The sequence below is a fragment of the Plutella xylostella genome, chromosome 25 (assembly GCF_932276165.1).
Source record: "Plutella xylostella chromosome 25, ilPluXylo3.1, whole genome shotgun sequence".
Lineage (NCBI taxonomy): Eukaryota > Metazoa > Arthropoda > Insecta > Lepidoptera > Plutellidae > Plutella > Plutella xylostella.
In genome coordinates this window covers 81,455-105,105 of record NC_064005.1, presented here as the reverse complement: position 1 = coordinate 105,105, position 23,651 = coordinate 81,455, and the positions used below count along the sequence as shown (strand labels likewise).

The 23,651-nt window shown below is 40.6% G+C and overlaps 1 protein-coding gene across 1 annotated transcript; it reads left to right on the top strand.

Moving 5' to 3' along the window:
• The first annotated feature begins 7,723 nt into the window (after positions 1–7,723).
• Positions 7,724–8,748, top strand: LOC119691116 (phospholipid phosphatase 5). Its single transcript, XM_038107688.2, has one exon. The coding sequence runs from the start codon at positions 7,917–7,919 to the stop codon at positions 8,676–8,678; it is 762 nt and encodes a 253-aa protein (XP_037963616.2). The 5' UTR covers positions 7,724–7,916; the 3' UTR covers positions 8,679–8,748.
• The last annotated feature ends 14,903 nt before the right edge of the window (positions 8,749–23,651 follow it).

The window sequence follows — 23,651 nt, the reverse complement described above, 5'->3', positions numbered from 1 at the left end:
TACAAAATGGTAATCTTGGGCTGCTAACTTTTATTTTCTGATCTTCCCCTTGAATATTCACCAAAAGTCATTCAATCTGAAATTGCTGAAAACTGTTTCTAGGTATTAATAATACCTTTCATATGAACTATCATTTGCAGCTGATTTCCTTCAGGTTCCACCTGCAAACTTGATTATTCGTGAAATATTGTGAATTTTTACCCAAAATCTGTCAGAAAGTGGCTCCTGGACACCCTTTATACCGTTTCAATGTTGATGAAACTTCTGTCAGTGTTTTCTAATGAGTCAACACACATTATTAACCAGGTGAAATGCTGGCTGGTGTATGGCATCTTGGTGCCCCCATACAAAATGTTAATCTTGGGCTGCTAACTTTTATTTTCTGATCTTCCCCTTGAATATTCACCAAAAGTCATTCAATCTGAAATTGCTGAAAACTGTTTCTAGGTATTAATAATATCTTTCATATGAACTATCATTTGCAGCTGATTTCCTTCAGGTTCCACCTGCAAACTTGATTATTCGTGAAATATTGTGAATTTTTACCCAAAATCTGTCAGAAAGTGGCTCCTGGACACCTGCTATACCGTTTCAATGTTGATGAAACTTATGTCAGTGTTTTCTAATGAATCAACACACATAAAAAACCAGGTGAGATGCTGGCAGGTCTATGGCATCTTGGTGCCCCCATACAAAATGGTAATCTTGGGCTGCTAACTTTTATTTTCTGATCTTCCCCTTGAATATTCACCAAAAGTCATTCAATCTGTAATTGCTGAAAACTGTTTCTAGGTATTAATAATACCTTTCATATGAACTATCATTTGCAGCTGATTTCCTTCAGGTTCCACCTGCAAACTTGATTATTCGTGAAATATTGTGAATTTTTACCCAAAATCTGTCAGAAAGTGGCTCCTGGACACCCTTTATACCGTTTCAATGTTGATGAAACTTCTGTCAGTGTTTTCTAATGAGTCAACACACATTATTAACCAGGTGAAATGCTGGCAGGTCTATGGCATCTTGGTGCCCCCATACAAAATGTTAATCTTGGGCTGCTAACTTTTATTTTCTGATCTTCCCCTTGAATATTCACCAAAAGTCATTCAATCTGAAATTGCTGAAAACCGTTTCTAGGTATTAATAATACCTTTCATATGAACTATCATTTGCAGCTGATTTCCTTCAGGTTCCACCTGCAAACTTGATTATTCGTGAAATATTGTGAATTTTTACCCAAAATCTGTCAGAAAGTGGCTCCTGGACACCTGCTATACCGTTTCAATGTTGATGAAACTTCTGTCAGTGTTTTCTAATGAGTCAACACACATAAAAAACCAGGTGAGATGCTGGCAGGTCTATGGCATCTTGGTGCCCCCATACAAAATGGTAATCTTGGGCTGCTAACTTTTATTTTCTGATCTTCCCCTTGAATATTCACCAAAAGTCATTTAATCTGAAATTGCTGAAAACGGTTTCTAGGTATTAATAATACCTTTCATATGAACTATCATTTGCAGCTGATTTCCTTCAGGTTCCACCTGCAAACTTGATTATTCGTGAAATATTGCGATTTTTTACCCAAAATCTGTCAGAAAGTGGCTCCTGGACACCTGCTATACCGTTTCAATGTTGATGAAACTTCTGTCAGTGTTTAATAATGAGTCAACATACATAAAAAAACTAGGTGAGATGCTGGCAGGTCTATGGCATCTTGGTGCCCCCATACAAAATGGTAATCTTGGGCTGCTAACTTTTATTTTCTGATCTTCCCCTTGAATATTCAACAAAAGTCTTTTAATCTGAAATTGCTGAAAACCATTTCTAGGTATTAATAATACCTTTCATATGAACTATCATTTGCAGCTGATTTCCTTCAGGTTCCACCTGCAAACTTGATTATTCGTGAAATATTGTGAATTTTTACCCAAAATCTGTCAGAAAGTGGCTCCTGGACACCTGCTATACCGTTTCAATGTTGATGAAACTTATGTCAGTGTTTTATAATGAGTCAACACACATTATTAATCAGGTGAGATGCTGGCAGGTTTATGTCATCTTGGTGCCCCCATACAAAATGGTAATCTTGGGCTGCTAACTTTTATTTTCTGATCTTCCCCTTGAATATTCAACAAAAGTCTTTTAATCTGAAATTGCTGAAAACCATTTCTAGGTATTAATAATACCTTTCATATGAACTATCATTTGCAGCTGATTTCCTTCAGGTTCCACCTGCAAACTTGATTATTCGTGAAATATTGTGAATTTTTACCCAAAATCTGTCAGAAAGTGGCTCCTGGACACCTGCTATACCGTTTCAATGTTGATGAAACTTATGTCAGTGTTTTATAATGAGTCAACACACATTATTAATCAGGTGAGATGCTGGCAGGTTTATGTCATCTTGGTGCCCCCATACAAAATGTTAATCTTGGGCTGCTAACTTTTATTTTCTGATCTTCCCCTTGAATATTCACCAAAAGTCATTTAATCTGAAATTGCCGAAAACCGTTTCTAGGTATTAATAATACCTTTCATATGAACTATCATTTGCAGCTGATTTCCTTCAGGTTCCACCTGCAAACTTGATTATTCATGAAATATTGTGAATTTTTACCCAAAATCTGTCAGAAAGTGGCTCCTGGACACCCGCTATACCGTTTCAATGTTGATGAAACTTCTGTCAGTGTTTTCTAATGAGTCAACACACATTATTATTCAGGTGAGATGCTGGCAGGTTTATGGCATCTTGGTGCCCCCATACAAAATGTTAATCTTGGGCTGCTAACTTTTATTTTCTGATCTTCCCTTTGAATATTCACCAAAAGTCATTTAATCTGAAATTGCCGAAAACCATTTCTAGGTATTAATAATACCTTTCATATGAACTATCATTTGCAGCTGATTTCCTTCAGGTTCCACCTGCAAACTTGATTATTCGTGAAATATTGTGAATTTTTACCCAAAATCTGTCAGAAAGTGGCTCCTGGACACCTGCTATACCGTTTCAATGTTGATGAAACTTATGTCAGTGTTTTATAATGAGTCAACACACATAAAAAACCAGGTGAGATGCTGGCAGGTCTATGGCATCTTGGTGCCCCCATACAAAATGTTAATCTTGGGCTGCTAACTTTTATTTTCTGATCTTCCCCTTGAATATTCACCAAAAGTCATTTAATCTGAAATTGCTGAAAACCGTTTCTAGGTATTAATAATACCTTTCATATGAACTATCATTTGCAGCTGATTTCCTTCAGGTTCCACCTGCAAACTTGATTATTCGTGAAATATTGCGATTTTTTACCCAAAATCTGTCAGAAAGTGGCTCCTGGACACCTGCTATACCGTTTCAATGTTGATGAAACTTCTGTCAGTGTTTAATAATGAGTCAAAATACATAAAAAACTAGGTGAGATGCTGGCAGGTCTATGGCATCTTGGTGCTCCCATACAAAATGGTAATCTTGGGCTGCTAACTTTTATTTTCTGATCTTCCCCTTGAATATTCACCAAAAGTCTTTTAATCTGAAATTGCTGAAAACCGTTTCTAGGTATTAATAATACCTTTCATATGAACTATCATTTGCAGCTGATTTCCTTCAGGTTCCACCTGCAAACTTGATTATTCGTGAAATATTGTGAATTTTTACCCAAAATCTGTCAGAAAGTGGCTCCTGGACACCCGCTATACCGTTTCAATGTTGATGAAACTTCTGTCAGTGTTTTCTAATGAGTCAACACACATTAATAACCAGGTGAGATGCTGGCAGGTTTATGGCATCTTGGTGCCCCCATACAAAATGTTAATCTTGGGCTGCTAACTTTTATTTTCTGATCTTCCCCTTGAATATTCACCAAAAGTCATTTAATCCGAAATTGCCGAAAAATTTTTCTAGGTATTAATAATACCTTTCATATGAACTATCATTTGCAGCTGATTTCCTTCAGGTTCCACCTGCAAACTTGATTATTCGTGAAATATTGTGAATTTTTACCCAAAATCTGTCAGAAAGTGGCTCCTGGACACCCGCTATACCGTTTCAATGTTGATGAAACTTATGTCAGTGTTTTATAATGAGTCAACACACATTATTAACCAGGTGAGATGCTGGCAGGTTTATGGCATCTTGGTGCCCCCATACAAAATGTTAATCTTGGGCTGCTAACTTTTATTTTCTGATCTTCCCCTTGAATATTCACCAAAAGTCATTTACTCTGAAATTGCCGAAAACTGTTTCTAGGTATTAATAATACCTTTCATATGAACTATCATTTGCAGCTGATTTCCTTCAGGTTCCACCTGCAAACTTGATTATTCGTGAAATATTGTGAATTTTTACCCAAAATCTGTCAGAAAGTGGCTCCTGGACACCTGCTATACCGTTTCAATGTTGATGAAACTTCTGTCAGTGTTTTATAATGAGTCAACACACATAAAAATCCAGGTGAGATGCTGGCAGGTCTATGGCATCTTGGTGCCCCCATACAAAATGGTAATCTTGGGCTGCTAACTTTTATTTTCTGATCTTCCCCTTGAATATTCACCAAAAGTCATTCAATCTGAAATTGCTGAAAACCGTTTCTAGGTATTAATAATACCTTTCATATGAACTATCATTTGCAGCTGATTTCCTTCAGGTTCCACCTGCAAACTTGATTATTCGTGAAATATTGTGAATTTTTACCCAAAATCTGTCAGAAAGTGGCTCCTGGACACCTGCTATACCGTTTCAATGTTGATGAAAGTTCTGTCAGTGTTTAATAATGAGTCAACACACATAATAAACCAGGTGAGATGCTGGCAGGTCTATGGCATCTTGGTGCCCCCATACAAAATGATAATCTTGGGCTGCTAACTTTTATTTTCTGATCTTCCCCTTGAATATTCACCAAAAGTCATTTAATCTGAAATTGCTGAAAACCGTTTCTAGGTATTAATAATACCTTTCATATGAACTGTCATTTGCAGCTGATTTCCACAGGTGATTCAGGTTCAACCTGCAAACTTGATTATTCGTGAAATATTGCGATTTTTTACCCAAAATCTGTCAGAAAGTGGCTCCTGGACACCTGCTATACCGTTTCAATGTTGATGAAACTTCTGTCAGTGTTTTCTAATGAGTCAACACACATAATAATGGTCTATGGCATCTTGGTGCCCCCATACAAAATATCCATTAACCAACAAGGGCGTCAGTAAGTAAACGTCGTATTTTTTACTATTTATTTATTTTATAACATATTATAGTGTTTATATGAATACCTAGCATTGTTATTCCAATGTTTTTGGGGCTTGTTACGTGTTTTAATTGATAAAGTATGCAATGACTGAAGTGACCATTTTAATTTGGTCGGCTATTCAAAGGCTGCTAACTTTAGGCTGCTAACTTCACACACCTCTGACAATGCTATTTCGCTTCTTCAATCTACATACGCCTTGTTCAAATTTAACAATTCATCCAATCCTTAGTTAATATCCGATGGCATAAAATACAAACTGGAAAGTTGAACAAGAAGTTCCGTTTATCATTACCGGGTGCTCCCGACTCCCAAAAACACAACATAACCTGTTAAACTGGATCACGCGCCGCCCGGGCCGTTCCACCCGCTTCATACACCAAGCCACCGCACAGGTACCTGTACACATGCAATCCAAAACAGATTTTACTGAAGCAAAGGTTATCGATAGCCTGTCCAAGTCGTCCTTTTCCCGGTCTTCTTGTTAAGATTTGTATTTCAATACTTATATAAAATGTAATTAAGTATGTAGGTATATTAAAGCATTCTTGAGTCTTCTGAGACAATTGTAATGCATCACACCGTTGCATTGATCCGGGGGGCGCCCAGATTATAAGAATTGGCTTCAATTTATAAATAGTCTACCTAGAATTCTAGAGTAATTAATTGCCATGGTCTGATTGCCGTTCTTGAAGATGTATGTATGTACATATTTGTAAATTGTTGATCGTTGAGGCGAGCAAGACGCTCCACAAGTAAAAGCTCGGCACGCAACTGCTATCACATCCGAGCGGATTATTTCGACAGCCGCATCAGCTGCACAATAGCCCCCATGGTTAGAGTACTTTTTGTGAGCGGGCCGAGATCGGTATCTGTTAAAAGGCCCACTAATGTTTATCATTGTTTGTGTCTGTCTGTGCGTCCGTCACGCGGACCGGTTGGGCAACCAGTCGGGCAACCTACTGCGGTTTTTTCCTCATTTTGTTTCAAGCCTTAATAATGGTAAATTAAGTTGGGTCGGAGCGCGTGGCGTGATTGCTGAACGCCTGGACTGCTCTTCTTGTTTGAACAAGGTTAAAGGTTTGCTAGTACAAGTAGTGGTATAATAGGAAAGGAAAGTAGAAATGTATGTAACTACATTATATTTTATCACATATATAAGTATTATATTATTGTAAAATAGTTCCCACAGTCAGCATCGCTATGAGTCTATGCCGCGCAGTGTACGCATGTATGTGTGTGTTGTGTATCGCGGGATCGTCCCTGACATTCGCTCGGTATGTAAATGACTCTATATCCTGCTGCCAACATGTGGAAACACATAAATTATTGTTTAGATAACTTCATGCAATATCTTACATTTCATTAGCTCACTATGCCTGGTCAATGCATGGCGGTTGAGTTAGACTCTGCTCAGAATATCGTATATAACAAGGTAAACAAGTTCTGTTCATCTGCTGTTGCTGTAAGTTACAATGAATACAAACCTTCAACTCAATTCTTATTTTCGCCGAAAGTCGCAGAAAACTCGACTGCTGTCTATTGCTGTAATTCAGATGTTGGTATTGAACAACTTGATGCTTGGAGTGTTGAAAATGCTCTTTTTAGACTGTGTAGTGTTCAACACTGGATGTTAGCTGTGCACGTGTAAGTTTTTTTCCTTATTCTCAGAAAACTATATGTTTGAATTCCTATTTACAATCTCTACAACATAATATAACTGGTAATTTATGATCAGTCTCTGCAATAACTGCTACTGGGAAATAAAAATGTTACAATTTCTTGCCTCTCGGAGTTGCTTACAAAGTCGTAAGTTATTTATACTGACTCAACACCGGCATTTATTGAACATGTAATAAAACAAAAAACTATCCAATAATTTATTATACGATCATAACATGGCGGCACATTCACTCGGGGAAACACATAAAAACCTTAGTGCTTGGTAGTGGTGGTATTAATAAACAGCGAGTTTCATTAATTTCGGTACAGTTTTTATGTCCTAGTCCAGTTGTGGAGTAATTAAACTATCAGTGGAGCGCGCGGAGTGGCCTCCTGCCCGTCGTCGTCGCGTCGTTGCTTCGTCTCATCAACATTTTGTCATTATTCTCTCATGAAACTCTTATTTTATGCAGACAGGCATCATTTAAAATTATGCTTATGTATGTCTTAAGACAAATCGTTATATTGGCGGGGCAATCGACTGTTGATGAACCGTTCAGAATCTGACAATTTAGTATCTGAGATTAAAAACTTACTGTGCTACCACAAAAAACTTTTAAAACGAAATTTGACAGATTTTTGTAGGCGTTTGACAGGGCCTTACAGGTGTTCAGCTCTGTCAAACGCCTACAAAATCTGTCAAATTTCATTTAAAACACTTGCTAAACAGTGTTTAAAGTTTTTTGTAGCAGTAGTACAGTTATTATTTATTAGATTAAAGACTTAAGACGCTCAAGATTTATTTTGTGAAATAAGTACGTGAAATATACAATAACTAAATCATTCTTCTAATAATATGCTGTCAAGAAATGTTTGACATGACATGATGACAGAATCAGATGTCGTTGCGCCATAGACCAAGCTACTTATAACCTATTTCCACAATGTTTACAAATTGTTTACCACCAAAATGTTGTTGTATACCGTGGTGAGTGCGGCCCGGCGGGGCGCGCCATGCCCCCGCGGCCCCCGCGCCCCCCGCTGTCCCCCGCGCGGCGCCGTATGCTGGCGGAGGCGGCGCTGCGGCTGCTGCTGGTGGCGCTGTTCCTGTTCCTGAACACGTGCGTGCAGCCGGCGCGGCGCGACGTGGCGGCGGCGCTGCGGGGCGGCGCCTGCAGCCGGCCGCGCCGCCACTCGCTCGTGCCGCCCGCGCTGCTGCTGCCGCTGCTGCTGCTACCGCCGCTGGCCGTGGTGCTGCTGCCGCCCGCCCTGGGCGCGCGCGGCGACGTCACGCCCGCGCTGCTCGCCTGGACGCTCGCCATGTCCGCCAACGCCGTCGCCACGGAGGCGCTGAAGCTGTCCGTGGGACGGACGCGGCCCGACTTCCTCTACCGCTGCTTCCCGGACGGCCGGCCGGCGGCGCACGTGCCCCCGGGCCGCGCGCGCGCCGAGGCCGAGGGGCGCAAGTCCTTCCCGAGCGGACACAGCAGCTTCTCGTTCTGCTCGCTCGGGTTCGTGAGCCTGTACGTGTGCGGGCGGCTGGGCGCGCGCGGGGCGGGCGCGGGGCGCGGGGCGCGGCTGGCGGCGGGCGCGGGGCCGCTGGCGCTGGCGGCGGCGCTGGGGGCGAGCCGCTGGGTGGACCACCACCACCACGCGGGCGACGTGGCGGCCGGCGCGGCGCTGGGCCTGGCGCTCGCCGCCGCCTGCTACCGCCGCTACTACCCACCACTATACTCAGACAGGGCCGGGATACCCTACGAACTTGACGAAGATTAAGAAAAACATTGAAGTAATTTCTCGTATGTACCTACCTGCTTTTTTAATTGTAATATATTATTGAACTCCCCGCTGTAGTTTCTGTAAGCCGGAGACGCGATAGTGTCGCTGGTGTCGGTGTGTGTCGGTCGTGACAATTAGGTGCGGTAATGGCGACACGCGACACGCGACGCGCGTCGTCACGCCGCTAACGAGCGTCCCGCGGACACGACGCGCGGGAGGGAGGGGAGGGGAGGGGAGGCAGGGCCCGGGGCACAGGCGGAGGCGGTGGACTAACACAAGGTACACTGCTTCTTAGTGCGCGATGACAAATACTAGAGCTGGTCTAGGGTTTGTCACTGCGGTGGAGTGGAATAGCCTCAGTCTGACTAGTGACTACCCAGGGTGCGCTGGACGTATATAAATTAACTCACTCTGGAAAGCTCTTATCCTCAGATGAGAATAGATATGAATATAATATTTATTCAAATAACTTGACAAAGTCAAATTCCTGTGACTTAGTTTGCTTGAACTCTAGTGTGGTTACAAAAAGAGCAAAATAAAAATAAGATAGCTAAGTGGTATTTGCGCCACGCCGCCGCTGCGGCCTCACCCGGTACATCTCTGCTAATGAGAGCCGCGACACTCGCCACTCCTCATTTAAATGCTCTCTACTGAGATCCGAGTGCAGGACACGGCCCCCACTGTACCCGCCCTGACTGTACTGGACTACACGCTACGCCACTCTGTAACAAGGCAACTAAGTTTCATCTGGTAAAAAAAGCCTGCAGATATAAAATACATTGCGGATTTCAATTTAACCGTCCAAAGATTCCACAAACGCCGGTTTACTTCGCGTACCTATTGGTAGTTAACATAATATCTGAATTACCATTATTGACTGTAACACGATACTTTACAGTTAAGTACCTACTTTTCATGTAAATGAGTTTTCTCTATAAAATAATGTCCCCATTACAAGCACTTACAGTGGAAACAACACTTCGGAGCAGTGAAGTAAAGCTCGTTGTGCAACATTCGACGTCATCGGCGATCGTACGCGACTGTAGAACTTGTTACGAGTGCAAGCCCTCTCTACACATATTTCGTCATACCCATATTCAAAGGAACTGTATTGTGATTGCTTCATTATTCATTTAGTGCTGACAAGTAAATTCCAAAAGTTCCGTGGGACAGTTTTTAGTGTAAAAGGTGTCTTTGTGCTCCAATCGCGGTAGCCGAAGGTCAATCCTCTGATCATCGAGATCAGATAGTTATAATTAGTTTTAATCACTTCTATGTAATCATTTATTAATTAATTAAATATCTCAAAAATCAATTTGAGTTTTTAAAAACCCTCTTCGGCGTCCAGTTATCGTAATTGGCGCAGTCGACGGAGAGGTAGTCGAGTCAGTGTATCCAACTTCGATCTACTGATAGCAGCATCGCCGCCGCGTTGACTATCTCTACGAACCTACAAGTGTCGCCGACAGAGGACCCACCCGCGTCTTCATCCGAACCTCGATGAGCCCAGGCGCTATGCAGAATCATCTGTTAATACCGATAATGACCCTAATGGTGGTCCAAGCACAAGCCGACCGTCCACAAGCAACCAACATCCGACTTGACAGTTTAGCTGACAGCCCTGGACTACTACCCTTCAGACTTGGCCCCACTAAAATTATTTCCCACTACCACACATTCCTTGAAGAGATAGACCTTGAAAAAATAGACCAACAAATAGATCTAATAAAACTTCAACTTACTGACTTAGCTAACAGGATTCCAAATCAGCATTTCCTATCTTTTAAATACATTATCTTTCACCTAACTAATAGACTAAACGAAATTTCAACTAAAATCAGCACTTTTGAACCTATTCGAGTTAAACGCGGCCTATTTAACCCGTTAGGCACCTTTATAAAAAGTATATCCGGAAACCTAGATAACAATGACGCTCTGAGATTCGAAAATGCACTCAAAATTCTGCAGAATAATGAAAATTTACTGTCTGAAAGTTTGTCCCAGCACATTAGTCTATATAAGGAACTATCCTTACAGCAAAGTCAGGTATTGAATAACATAAGTAGTAATCAGCGAACATTAGAAAAGGCTATCAGTTACATAGTTAATGTCACTAGTACTGATAAGGACCTTTCAATAAAATATATGCAGCTGTCGCAACTGTTCACGATATTAAGCTATAATATTCAAAATCTTTCCGACGAAATTACTAGAATAGAAAATATATTAGCATTTAGCCGCACTAAATCCATTCATCATTCTTTACTATCTAACAAAGATCTGAAAGGAATGTTGAAAAAATTAAAACAGTTATATACTTCAGATAATATTTTAAGTTTAGACATTAGGTATTTCTATGATTTAATTAGCTTAGGATACTATTTCATAGAGAAAAAAATAGTTATAGTATTAAAGTTTCCTTTAGTTTTACTGCCCACGTATGACCTCTATAGACTCTGTCCCGTACCTAACAAATATTCCCAAATTATCCTACCCACACTCCCTTTTATGGCAACTAATTCCAAGGAATTTGTCTACATGGAGGCTGAATGCCAGAAAGTCGCTACGTGGTACATCTGCAATCATAAAGCGCGGATCCAGAACAAGGAACATCGAGATTGCGTCTATGACCTCATCTACCAACAGGAGATAGAAGGAACGTGCCACCCCACGCCTATCTCTCTGTACAAGGAAGCTCTACTGGAGCTAGATAGTCAACACTATATCATGTCATTCCCGAAACCAACTAAGGTGCAACTCGAATGCGGTCAAGAAGAACATCGACTATTAGAAGGCAGTTTCCTAGCTACAATTCCACATAATTGCTATATAAAATCCCCAGAATTCACAGCTTACAACATCGAAAATAAAGTTCTTGGATATGCCGTTGAAATCACCGCTTCCCAGAAATTGCCGGAGTCATCAAAATCACGAGTTCGCTATAACTTTACAACAATCGACTTGAATAAATTACACAATATCCAACAACAAATTATGACAGAATCGCCAGCGAAACTCGATACTGCTGATGTGAGTTCACTGTATCACACCACTATACCAGTGTACATCATCATACTATCCGGTGCATCTGTACTGACAATTATTATACTGATTCAACGCCGTCGGAGAAACATAAAATGGAATCCAAAGCTGCAGTCGAATGCTGAGACGAAGCTGCCCTCTTCTACGAATGAGTCCATGACGTCCCTGGAGGAAAGGAAAGCCGCGACATTTGCTGTACACGTCAGCAAATAGTCACTCGTCTAGGAGGGGAGGTGTTACGAGTGCAAGCCCTCTCTACACATATTTCGTCATACCCATATTCAAAGGAACTGTATTGTGATTGCTTCATTATTCATTTAGTGCTGACAAGTAAATTCCAAAAGTTCCGTGGGACAGTTTTTAGTGTAAAAGGTGTCTTTGTGCTCCAATCGCGGTAGCCGAAGGTCAATCCTCTGATCATCGAGATCAGATAGTTATAATTAGTTTTAATCACTTCTATGTAATCATTTATTAATTAATTAAATATCTCAAAAATCAATTTGAGTTTTTAAAAACCCTCTTCGGCGTCCAGTTATCGTAATTAACTAGCGAACTAAATACTAACTAAGTACTGTTTACAAATAGATGAAGTAGTGCAGAGTGCAGACGCTGACCTGAAACTACCCCTTACATTACTATACATAATGTTAGGTACTGTTAGAAATAAATCATAAGACCCGAATTACAATAAACCCGACGTTTTCATCAATACCTTATTCCTATTGAATCTATAATCCCCACAACCAATGTAGTCCAATATGTTAATCGTGTTCCCTTCCTGGTAATGAGTCAATGAGTGCACAACACCGCTCCAAGTGTACTTCGTAAGAGAACCGGTAATGTCTCGGCTCTCGCGTCACTAAGTTATTGTGATATTCCGGCGCGACCACATTACATTTGAATAACTGAGACAAACCGAATCAGTGGACATACAGCGACTGCCGACCACCCACCGACTCACTCAATATGTAGTTCCCAGAAGGCAAACTTCATAGAGTGAGTGCAAAACTAGAAAATTGTTAACACTGGCCAGATACCTTACTATCTCAGCTACTTGGTGGCATTTCACATAATAATTATTGGAGACGCAACCTCGCTTTAGAAAACTTTTAATAAATTCTAGACCAAGAATTATGAGGCTGAAGAATGAGGAAGCTAATAGTTACCCCGTGAATTCAGTACCTCGATTTAACAGTAGGGCCGTTTAGCATCCGAACTAGGAATTTACTCTTGAAAGTTTCAAATACTCGCGAAACTTTCAAATTATTACTCTTTGAATTCAAGAATGTAGCGCTAATGAGTATCTTAGAGCTTAATTTTACTGCGTGCAACACATTTATAATTCTCATTAATAGGTGTGTGTTGTATAATTTGCACTACGTTTGTAAGTAAGTAGGTACCTTGTTATATCTTGTAAGTACCTGCGCCAAATTATCTGGACTACGCTAACTACTGTTTTATGCTGGCCAGTTGGATCGAAGTTGGATGGCGGAGGGAAGGTTTCTCTAGCTTCACAAAATACCAAGGAACGACCTGTGGTGCAATCGTACATTATACGTTTTATAGTATAGAGTCGTGGTTAGCCCATTGGCACTTCGAAACTATTTAGTTCGTATTGTAGAGTAACCCGGGGTGTGCGGCGGCGGCGGCGGCGCGGGCGCAGCACAGACCGAGGTGGGAATGTTCGCGAAGACATGCGATGCTGTGAACTATGAGAGGTCTAACCGCCCGCCGTTAATTAAGTACAATGTACAAAATGAATTATTGTATTAGATGTATGTATGTATTGTATGTAGATGGGGGTTTTCAAAGATTTAAATTGTTCCATGACACAATAAAGAGAGGTCTATACCTAATAGTATGTTCAGGAGTGAACGATTTAAGGCCAAAATATTTACAGGAACGATACAAGTGACTCGCCCTGGATTTTCACGGGTACAGGAAAATGCTATTAGTTAGGTATCTCCTAAATAAATATGTACATAAATAAATTATTCAATAACAAAAATACATTAAGCTGCTCTAAACCATTGCTACATAAAGTCGTGGCGGTGCAATTTAGCTCTAGCCCCTACCCAATATAGAACCTTATAGAAAGAATCATTTTAAACAGAAATAAACAAAGATAAGTAGTTCGAAACAGAACCAACATTCGTTACAACATATATTTCTCTCGCTGTTCCATCAGTACACTACCGAGTGTCCATTCTACTGTTTACGCGAAACAATGATCGGGTTCACTCAGAAGACAACTTTTTCAGACAATGACAGTCGTGATATTTGATGCTAAATAAAATGTGCATTATATAATTTCATCATTATTTTATTAGGTATGTACCTAGGTATATTTGTATTGACATTCCCTCCTCAAGGCGTGCGTGAGAGATCATTAATTATACTTAAATACATAATATCATTCTCTTTCATAAAATTTAATGGAAATCTATGTAGGTAACATTGAATTTAAACTTAAGCCGTTTACAGTTGAAGAGTAGAAGAGGTCCCGGTTGGCGTGAACAGCCGGCATTAAGCAAGCGAACACTGTGTATGGACACATAAAGTATCGGCAAGTGGCGCGGACAGTGCTCGCGCCAGCGCGCGGGCGAGTGCTGGGGCGAGTCGCTCGCCGGCTCTACTTTATGTTACCACTTCTGAATACACGGATGAGGAAGCTTATTTTCACGATGTTATCGTGTTTAAGTTGTGCCTATAGTTTATTTTATGTGTTACTGTTATGTATGATGTAATAAGGGTATATACATACCTATTGCAAACATGATCTCAAACCTTCGAAGCCTTATGTCTGGTGACAACATAAATCTAAGGAAAATAACGAAATGAGTTAGAGTAGTATGGTCGGGGTTTGCGGTTAATAGGAGTCAAGGAAGCATTAGAATATATTACAATAATAGTATGACGGTTCGCTGGCACTTCGTGAGCTGCCACTCGCAGTCACGACGCGCCACTCGGGACCCACTTCACACCTCCACCACCAGCACATACTCACGGGGAGCTTCATCGGGTGTATCTGACATGCTTCTTCTAGGAATAGAACTCGAGACTATTACATTGGTGCTCTAATCACTGCACTAAAAGCTGCACAGTAAATTTTCAGCTGTATATTGTTTGTAAGTAAGTAGCTGCATGTCCCGCGCTGCGGTAGCGGGTCGCTATTTAGTTGTAGATCGCAGACAACAGCCGCCATTGTTCTGCGGAATGCGGCAATTAAGGACCGACGCAATCACTGCGACATATCGCTACGGAACAAATTGACCAACAAATTGATTACTTACCTTTGCTGACGACATCCGCCAATCACGATGCACCGGTGGCCACGTCATTGGGGGTCTCGTCAAGCTGCGTCGCCGTGATTGGCGGGTCCTGGGTGCACGCCGCACGCGCCGCCGGCTGTGACGCGTCACGCTGAAATATGAAGCTTTCAAAATGGCACCCAACTTGCACCCGCCCAGGACTAATGTAAGCCCGCACGTACGCACCTCTTTGTTATTGTTATTATAATTTAATTCTAATAAACGAATAAGTTATGTATTTATTTACTTAGAGACATACAGTTAATTTATCGACACATAATACCATTGTGTAATGATTTCTAACCACTAGCTTGGTCTAGACAACAACATCCCTCGAGCTAGGTCCAGTACAGAGTTTTTAAATTAAAAAATTTTTTAGTACTACATGATATAATGTAATAGCCGTACGAAGGTTGGAATCACTTAAAGATTATTTTTAAATTTCCTAACGTACATTTTGATTTACACTTTATGGGCCTCATGCTGAATGTTGTTAGAGAGTATGTAATATTTAGTTAGTGTTCTTTGTTACAAGTCGTTGCTGTCAGCGCGGATATCTCTACTGCTGGTTCCGTGCGACAAGTCACTGGTTGTTCATATACAGGATGCTATAGACAGGTTGTTCACATACAGGGTGCTCGGTTATCTCCATCCCGCGGGTCACCCGGCGACCCGGCCTCGCTGCGGCATCCCTCTATCTCACCTGAACTCAATGCACGGGACTTTAAACTGAACGTTGGAGGTTTTAAAGGGAATTTGCGGTGGCAAGGAGGATGTATTGTTAAGTGATCTGTGCCCCGCATCGGTCGTTTGCAAGCGCTCGGGTTTAAAGAGTTTTGTTGTGGTCGCGCCGGCGGCTAACTGTAACACCGCGGCAATCATTATTATTGAAATGGGGAAACGCCATGTTAATAAATCGTTCTTTTTCTAAGCTGTTATTTAATAAAGGACTTGAGATTGCTTTTAGTAGTAATATAAATAAATAAAGGTTTAATGTAAATTTATACCTACAAAATACTTCTTTACTTCGATATGTAGGTAGTGGTAGTGACGGTGGCTCGCGTGTATCGAGTGTGTGTCCACTAAACGGCGAGTTCTTTGTTCCTCGCTCGCTGCTAATTGCGCCCTCACGCCTCGCGCCTCATCGGGCCGCAGGAACGCACCTACTGCACCGCACTCTTCATTTTGGTTTTCATTGTTACTTTACTACTTGTACGAAACCGATATTCCTTAATTTGGATGCTTTAATTTTACGAACATTAAGCACCATTAACTTCTTAATTTTGTATTTGAATTTATGTACTTATGTATAATCTTTATGTCTCCAGATTTATCTAGACTAACGTTCTGGATAGCGTTCACTGACAAAAGAGTTGAACCCCAGCCGACCTGCGCTCAGCGACCGCGCTACAGCTCTCACCTATCCGGGGCTAGTGCTCAACCTCACATTACAGAACCGCGGACCGTTCCGACAAGTTAGTGGTTAAGCGATGTCATAAAAGATTCAAATGTTAACAGTTAAAAAGTCTAATGTCCTGATATAACTAAGTTAATTCAGGGTAAAGCTAATGAAATGCTTTTATACCTAGTTTAATTTATTTTAGTTTCCTGCTGGTTGGTTACACTACCCAATCTATGTTATCACTCACGAGAGTCACGAGAATATAAAAGCTCCAGACATATGAAACGGCAATGGCAGGTGGAACTTTTTAATTGCTCTTGAGTGTACGAAGATGACGATATCTAATGTCTGCAGTATTGGTATTGCTGGTCGGAGCTGGTGTCCGTGTGTGCCGATGTCCGCAGGAAGCGCCGCGCATACCCGCGGCTGCTGCTCCGCTGACTCCGCTCATTACCGTGATGGCAGCAATTAGGCGCGAGCCCGCTCGGCCATTCCTCAACAATCGATGGTGAAGGCATTCGGCCGGCCCATTGAGGGGCTTTTTGTAGCGCGAGTGGGCGGCGGCGGCAGCGGCGGCGGCGGCGACGGACATTCTATCTGGTGACGCGTGGGGCTTCGATGTGATTTCATTGATACTTTGATTAAGTTATTTTCCATAATATGTTCGAATAATATACCTACAATCAATACGAGTGTGCTTATCCTCAAGGTACAATGATCGATTAAGGGCCGATTTTTCAATGCTCAGATAGACAGATAGATAGCGTTTATTCGACAGATAGCGAAATATTACATTTTTCAAATGTCAGATAGAACTTATTCGTCCAATAACTCAGTTAACTAGAGAATAAATCTATCTGCTGCTTGGGCCGCCAGATAGGGCTTATTCGATTGATAATTTGACATTTGAGGTTATTGTAAGTTCTTTTTTGCATTTATACCAATTCTAAACTACCGAGCCCAGAGAATAATCGTCATTTTCAATGGATATTTTCGATTAAAGGAAGAATTTGAAAGGCACCAGATAGAAACACTATGTTGATTTATTTTCAATCATTAATTTTATAAAACAGGAATGTAACAGCACTTCCTTCATAAAAAAATATTAAGCTACATAGAGTTTTTCATTTTACGATAAGTAGGTAACCTATGCTATATATAAGTATCTAAGACATCCCTCCGGCTTGGCGGGATGATCTCCGATGTCCAGTATTGGATTGCTATAGGCTGAGGAGAAAAGAGAGAAACCATCCAGTACTTGATAATAAAACATAGGTGTTATAATTATTTCTTTCAGTTTTTATTTGTAAATTCTAAATTAAGGATATGTTGAATGGTAATGTTGGAGCAAATGCCTAACACCTTTTCTTCTTCATCGATAAATGGAGGTGCATTTGAGGGCCCACCTCCAGTTTTGTACATCTCCTGCCTTTGCAGGGAAGACTTCTTCTTCATTGTTTTTTTTATGCCCTCGTACTTTAACTTAAGGGTTTTACATGAGCGGACACTTGTGGTTATACCACTGGAGTTAAAAGAAAACTCAATTTTCTTCCATGCAGTCTCCTTGTCTTTATTTGTTGCAGCATCGGTCTTTTTATTTTCTATGACATGTTTGAATTTATCTACCAAACTCACTACACAGTAACTTCAGCATTATTAAAATTCGCTAAACGCTCTCTTTTTTGTGAAACCATTGTGATTCAAAAATAACAAATTTAAATACCAAAATCAAAACAACCAAACCAAACAGTCAGTGATTGATCAGCTTGATTGCTCTTTGCTTGACAGTGATAGTTGACACTGACAATTGAAATAGTAGTCTGTCCTGCTTTAGCACTAGTGTCTGCATATATACTTGTTTCATATCTCCTGAGTTCAAATAGAAAAATCGGTAAGATAGTTATCTAACTACCAGGCCGATAAACAGCCAAATAAAATTATTCGTTAGATAGTTATTTGACCTTTTATCCTGGCATTGAAAAATCGGCCCTTAGGTGAATAAATCAATCCAGCTATGAGAAAAGAACGTTAAATAGGTATCTATACTTCAACTGACATTCAAATTAAAGTAAACTGCTGTAATAAATACTGAATAATATACAACATAATTGCGTGGTTTGAAAGGTCAAGGAAATTAACGCAATGAAATTCTAAGCTGTTGCTCTATTTAGTAAATGCCTAGTTTTATTTGCTTTTAACAACCAAGGGGGAAATAGTAAGACATTTTGAATTGCAAGAAAAGTTCACGACTCCGGACATCCGGGGCGCGCGTCGCCTTTACAATAATACTACGTAAGTACTCGTTTTAATTACCAACACCTTTGCAATTATTGAAATTGCTGACTTTGGTGTCATGTCATACTTAATTGTAGTGTGCAAACCATAATTAAAATGAATATTTTGCACCGACACTTGGGTGGTAAAGTTAATAATTAATTACGGGGAGCACATCTAGAATACCGGAATTATATTCCGGCATTTTAAATAAAAAGCTATTTAAAAGTACAAAAGGCCAGGAACACCAGCAGTTATTAAGTTCAACATTCAGGATAGTAAAACTTCTTACTTAGCTATTTAATTAATCATTACATTCATAGCAAGGTAATTCATACAATTTTACAATAAGTACCTCTACTCTCCATACATTCACACCACATTCGCGTGGATAGTTGCTATTGACGAGATGCTATAGTTTGTTTCTACAATTATTTTTATTTTTCATGGGCCGCTGACCGCTTTATTTACACTCTTTTTATAGACGTCCACAAAATTATAAATGCAAATCCAATTAATGAGTGCTTACTTTGATATCCACAGTACAGAGGTCCGCCCCAACCCTTATTTCATTGTTTTTTTGCTGTGAGTAACTGTCTAAAGACTCATTGTAGTCGACACAATTACACAAATTAACATCAGCCTGTATTAAGTAATGCTTAGCCCTACAATTTACACAGGGTGATCATTACATAATTAGAAATTTAGACTCTTCATAATTCTTCTTCTATCGTGTAAATGCACTAAGCTAACTCTTCATAATAATTGTTATAATCTTACATTCGCCGAGGATATTGGGCTTGATCCTGAGCCGGTACTTTAAGATAGCTCCAACCCGTCTACCCAGCGTATAGATTATGGCAATAGCCTTCAGGAAGCCCTCAGGTCATGGAATAGAAATAACATCATACATTATAGTATCTCTGTGAATAAGTAAGTAATTGTATAATTTAAAAAAATAAAAAACCGACTTCAAAAAACCACTAAAATGTAAGTAATAATTTAAGGTTTACACAAATTATATGTGACAGTACAAATATACCTAAGCAGGAACTGTTCTTTTTTGATGTTGGTGCAGTGACAAAGTAATCTGAAGAAATATGGCACCAACTTCAAAAAAGAACAGTTCCTGCTTAGGTATATTTGTACTGTCACATATAATTTGTGTAAACCTTAAATTATTACTTACATTTTAGTGGTTTTTTGAAGTCGGTTTTTTATTTTTTTAAATTATTATTTTATTTTATAGTTTTTAGTTTATTTGCAATAATTTTTAATCAAAAGTAAGATGCAAATGATACCAAAAAGTCCTACTAATCAATACGAATCATTCAAGCCTAAACACGAGGTAGTTGCTATATACCGTTGAGGAGTTCCCTTGACTGCCTTCCGTTTCCATCATCAGATCAGCTCAAGGTCACCATCATATTTTATTGTTATAAGAACTATATTTACGTTCTTAATTTCATTAGAATCGGTTAATATGTGTCCAAAATGGAAATTCATACCCTGTTTTTACCCCTTTACCCACCCTTAGGGGTGAGATAAAATTCTGAAAAAAAAATGGGACCACCTGGAAGCTCAACCCAATACAACAAAAAAAGAATTTTCAAAATCGGTTCATAAACGGCGGAGTTATCGGTGAACATACATAAAAAAAATATAAAAAAAAAAAATTATCCCGACGAATTGAGAACCTCCTCCTTTTTTTGAAGTCGGTTAAAAATGAAAAAAAAAAAACATCCTGTATAGTGCACACATTAGCAGCTGCGAGTAACAAAGCAGTATTAATTACAGACAGACGGACACTTGCCCGCGCCCCCCGCCCCGCACGCGCGGGGTCGCGGCTGACCCCTGCATCAACAGTTCGACTGATGCGGGGGACAGTCCCATTGTCACGTCTCATCGAGGGGGATATTGATATAGTTGTTATTATTGTTGGCGATATCTTTGATAGCGTTCTAATTTAAATATACTTATTGTAAGTGTTAGAGCACTTTTTCTCCATAAGAACAAAAAATACTTACTTATAGATTAATTAATAGTTATTGAGTAATGATTTTTACGTGATTTTGGTACTTCATGTATCCATACATAAATACATATGTAAATGTTATCTACTAGCTTCTGACTGTCCCTTATAAAGGCACTCCGTGTAATCGGTCTGCTTGTTTAATAAATATTCAAAATAACTTAATAAATGGAACTTACCATGAACATAAACTCTTGATCACGCCACATCCGATGTTATCACTACACTGTACACTGTACATACCTACGTACATACATACATGAGTGTGGACGCGCGCAGCAATCAATAACGGGAGAGTAATGGCGTGTGATGCACGAGCACGTACCACGTCGTATCTGATATTGTGAGAGTGACACATGTTCCAAAATACCAACAATTAGTCCATTGTATATAACTAGTATTGTATTGAAATTGTTTTTAGGAAATTAAGAGGTTTGTTTGGTATGACAGGCTGTTTTATTGCTGCTGCATTGGTCTTGCATCATCCAGCACTTTTCTTATTGTTATTCTTCCCTGATAAGTTACCTAAATTATGATTAGTATCGATCAATTAAATTTGTCCATGAAACATTGATATCTCTCGATAGCTGGCAGCTCCTCCCGAGGCAGATATCTCGCATCTCGCACCTCCACACAGTTAATTGGTCCACGCGAGGCTACAACAGATAACGCCTCCACTGCCCGCTGATAATCTACCGAATTATCTTCGAATTCTTTGGGAAACAAGGATTCTGGAATTTCTGGCCGCGAGTGCGAGTGCCGTCGTCAATTAATCAGTGTCCGGCCAATTGATGGAGGTAATGAAGACAACGCTGAGCCTGTCCGTGTCTCGGGGCGTGTGTGGGTCGCGGTCGGTGCGCCATCTCGGGATTATCTGCCACGGATTACTGTCCGTCGTAGGGATAAAACAGGACCTTGAAACATCATTTGAGGTATAACATTCTTTCAAGTAAGTACTTTATTTATATTATCTCTTTACCAATTATACAGGGATAGGTCCTGTATTCTATGAGGCATACACTTAGAACTAGCGCATTGCGGAATGAAGATTTTTGTTAATCGTAGCTCACCTCGTGGGGTAACGAAACTATTAATATCTTTCTAGTATTAATAATATTGTTAGGGGTTTAATCAGTGATTAAATCGTGTAATCGAGAGGGCGAGCGGCGGCGGCGGCGGCGGCGGTATCTCGCCAATTTCATCCGCAGCGTCCGTCCCGCTCGCGCGCCGCGCCGCGTCCCGCTCTCGCGCTAGCACCGGATAATTACTACTTATATTAATTGCATAGATCGTGATCCGAGAATGTTGGCAGAATGAGAAAGCCGGGGCTTTATTTTGTTTTTGTTGAAAATTATTAGTTCTGCAATTACCAGCTGCAATCAGGATGGACGCGGGCTCGGAGTAGGGATGCGGGCAGCGTTGTTTCAACTCACTAAAAACTCAAGTTACAGTAACTTGAAACAGGTAAATATATATATTATCATCAAAGTCTAAGATATAGGTATCAAACTGCATGCACAAAAAAATCTTATTTCGCAAGCAAATTAATTTTGGGGAAAAAGTGAAAAAAGCAACGGTGTTCTAGCGAGGCCACAATGTTAATGAAGCGAGACATTCCTCTGATTGTCTGCCGCTGCCTGCCTGGCTGCCCGGCCGCCCGGTTGCCCCGGCTGGTCCCGGCTACGAGCCACAGGACACTATGTTCATTAAAATATCTCATCGTCCTTCTCTGCTCATCTTCGTCCTCACGGCGTATATCGTCTCAAATACACCCGCTGTACGATGGGGTAAAACTACTTAAGTGTTATTGATCGGATAGCTAAATGGTTCATGAGGCTATTGAGGCTTGAGTCTAAATGATAATAGGTTGTGAGGAAACAATTATTTTCATTTCACATGGTGCCAATGTTCGTGTAATAACTGCTTAGCTGGATTTTTTCTGTTTAACATATTATGTACCTATGAGTGAATATGGGGAGCCGGGCGGGTCGTGCGGAGCGTTCACTTAATTACACTAATGAATGAGTCTCGGACCGGCCAGTGCTTTGTGAGAAGTAGCTAGTGTGGGTTGGGTACCGGCTGCTGCGGAGATATCTGACCCCACTCCTATACAACATTGTATCGTGGTGGAGGGCCCAGATGTCTGCGTGGCTGACTGTACTAGGTATTTCGCACCCAGATAAATCAATGATTGAATGCGGCCGTATCTACGCACGTTATATGAGGGTATAGAATAAATTTATGACGTGTAACATAAAAACCTTGACGATGAATATTGATAAATTTATTGAGTAGGTAAGCTACGTCAATAAGGAACGATATGGGGAATAAAATATCCCAATTTATGTTTTAATCAAATTCAATCGTAAAAGTTGAGTGCTTCCTCATCGTCACCTCCGCAGCTGCCCGCGAGTGGCTGCGAGGATGGTGTGACTGTGTTCGCGGAATATGTGCATGTTGTTAACAGTGTGCAGTACTATCCATGAGGCTGCGTGCACATTACACGGAAATTGCACCGAATGTCAGTTCCAGTAAATCTGCCTTATTAGACGGTCGCCAAGTGAAATGACGCGTAGTGTGACTCATTTATATAATTTAACATGGTATTGGCATTCCTACGCGCGATGCAATTTCCGTGCAATGTGTCCGCGTCCTTACAGTCATATACAGCCGCTAAGGGCCGCGGCACACCGGCGGCGGCCGCTCGTCAATAAACAGTCGCTAATGAGCGCCGCCGCATCCGGCCGCTCGTGGCGATCTAACGATATGCATGATACGATACCGATGCATTCAGATTTATGTCAGCTGTAACTAGCTGTGTCTTAGACGCTCGGGTATGCTAATGTACACAGATATCAAATCAGAATCTAGAAATGTTGGATAAAATAAGAATAAAACCAATTTAGCCC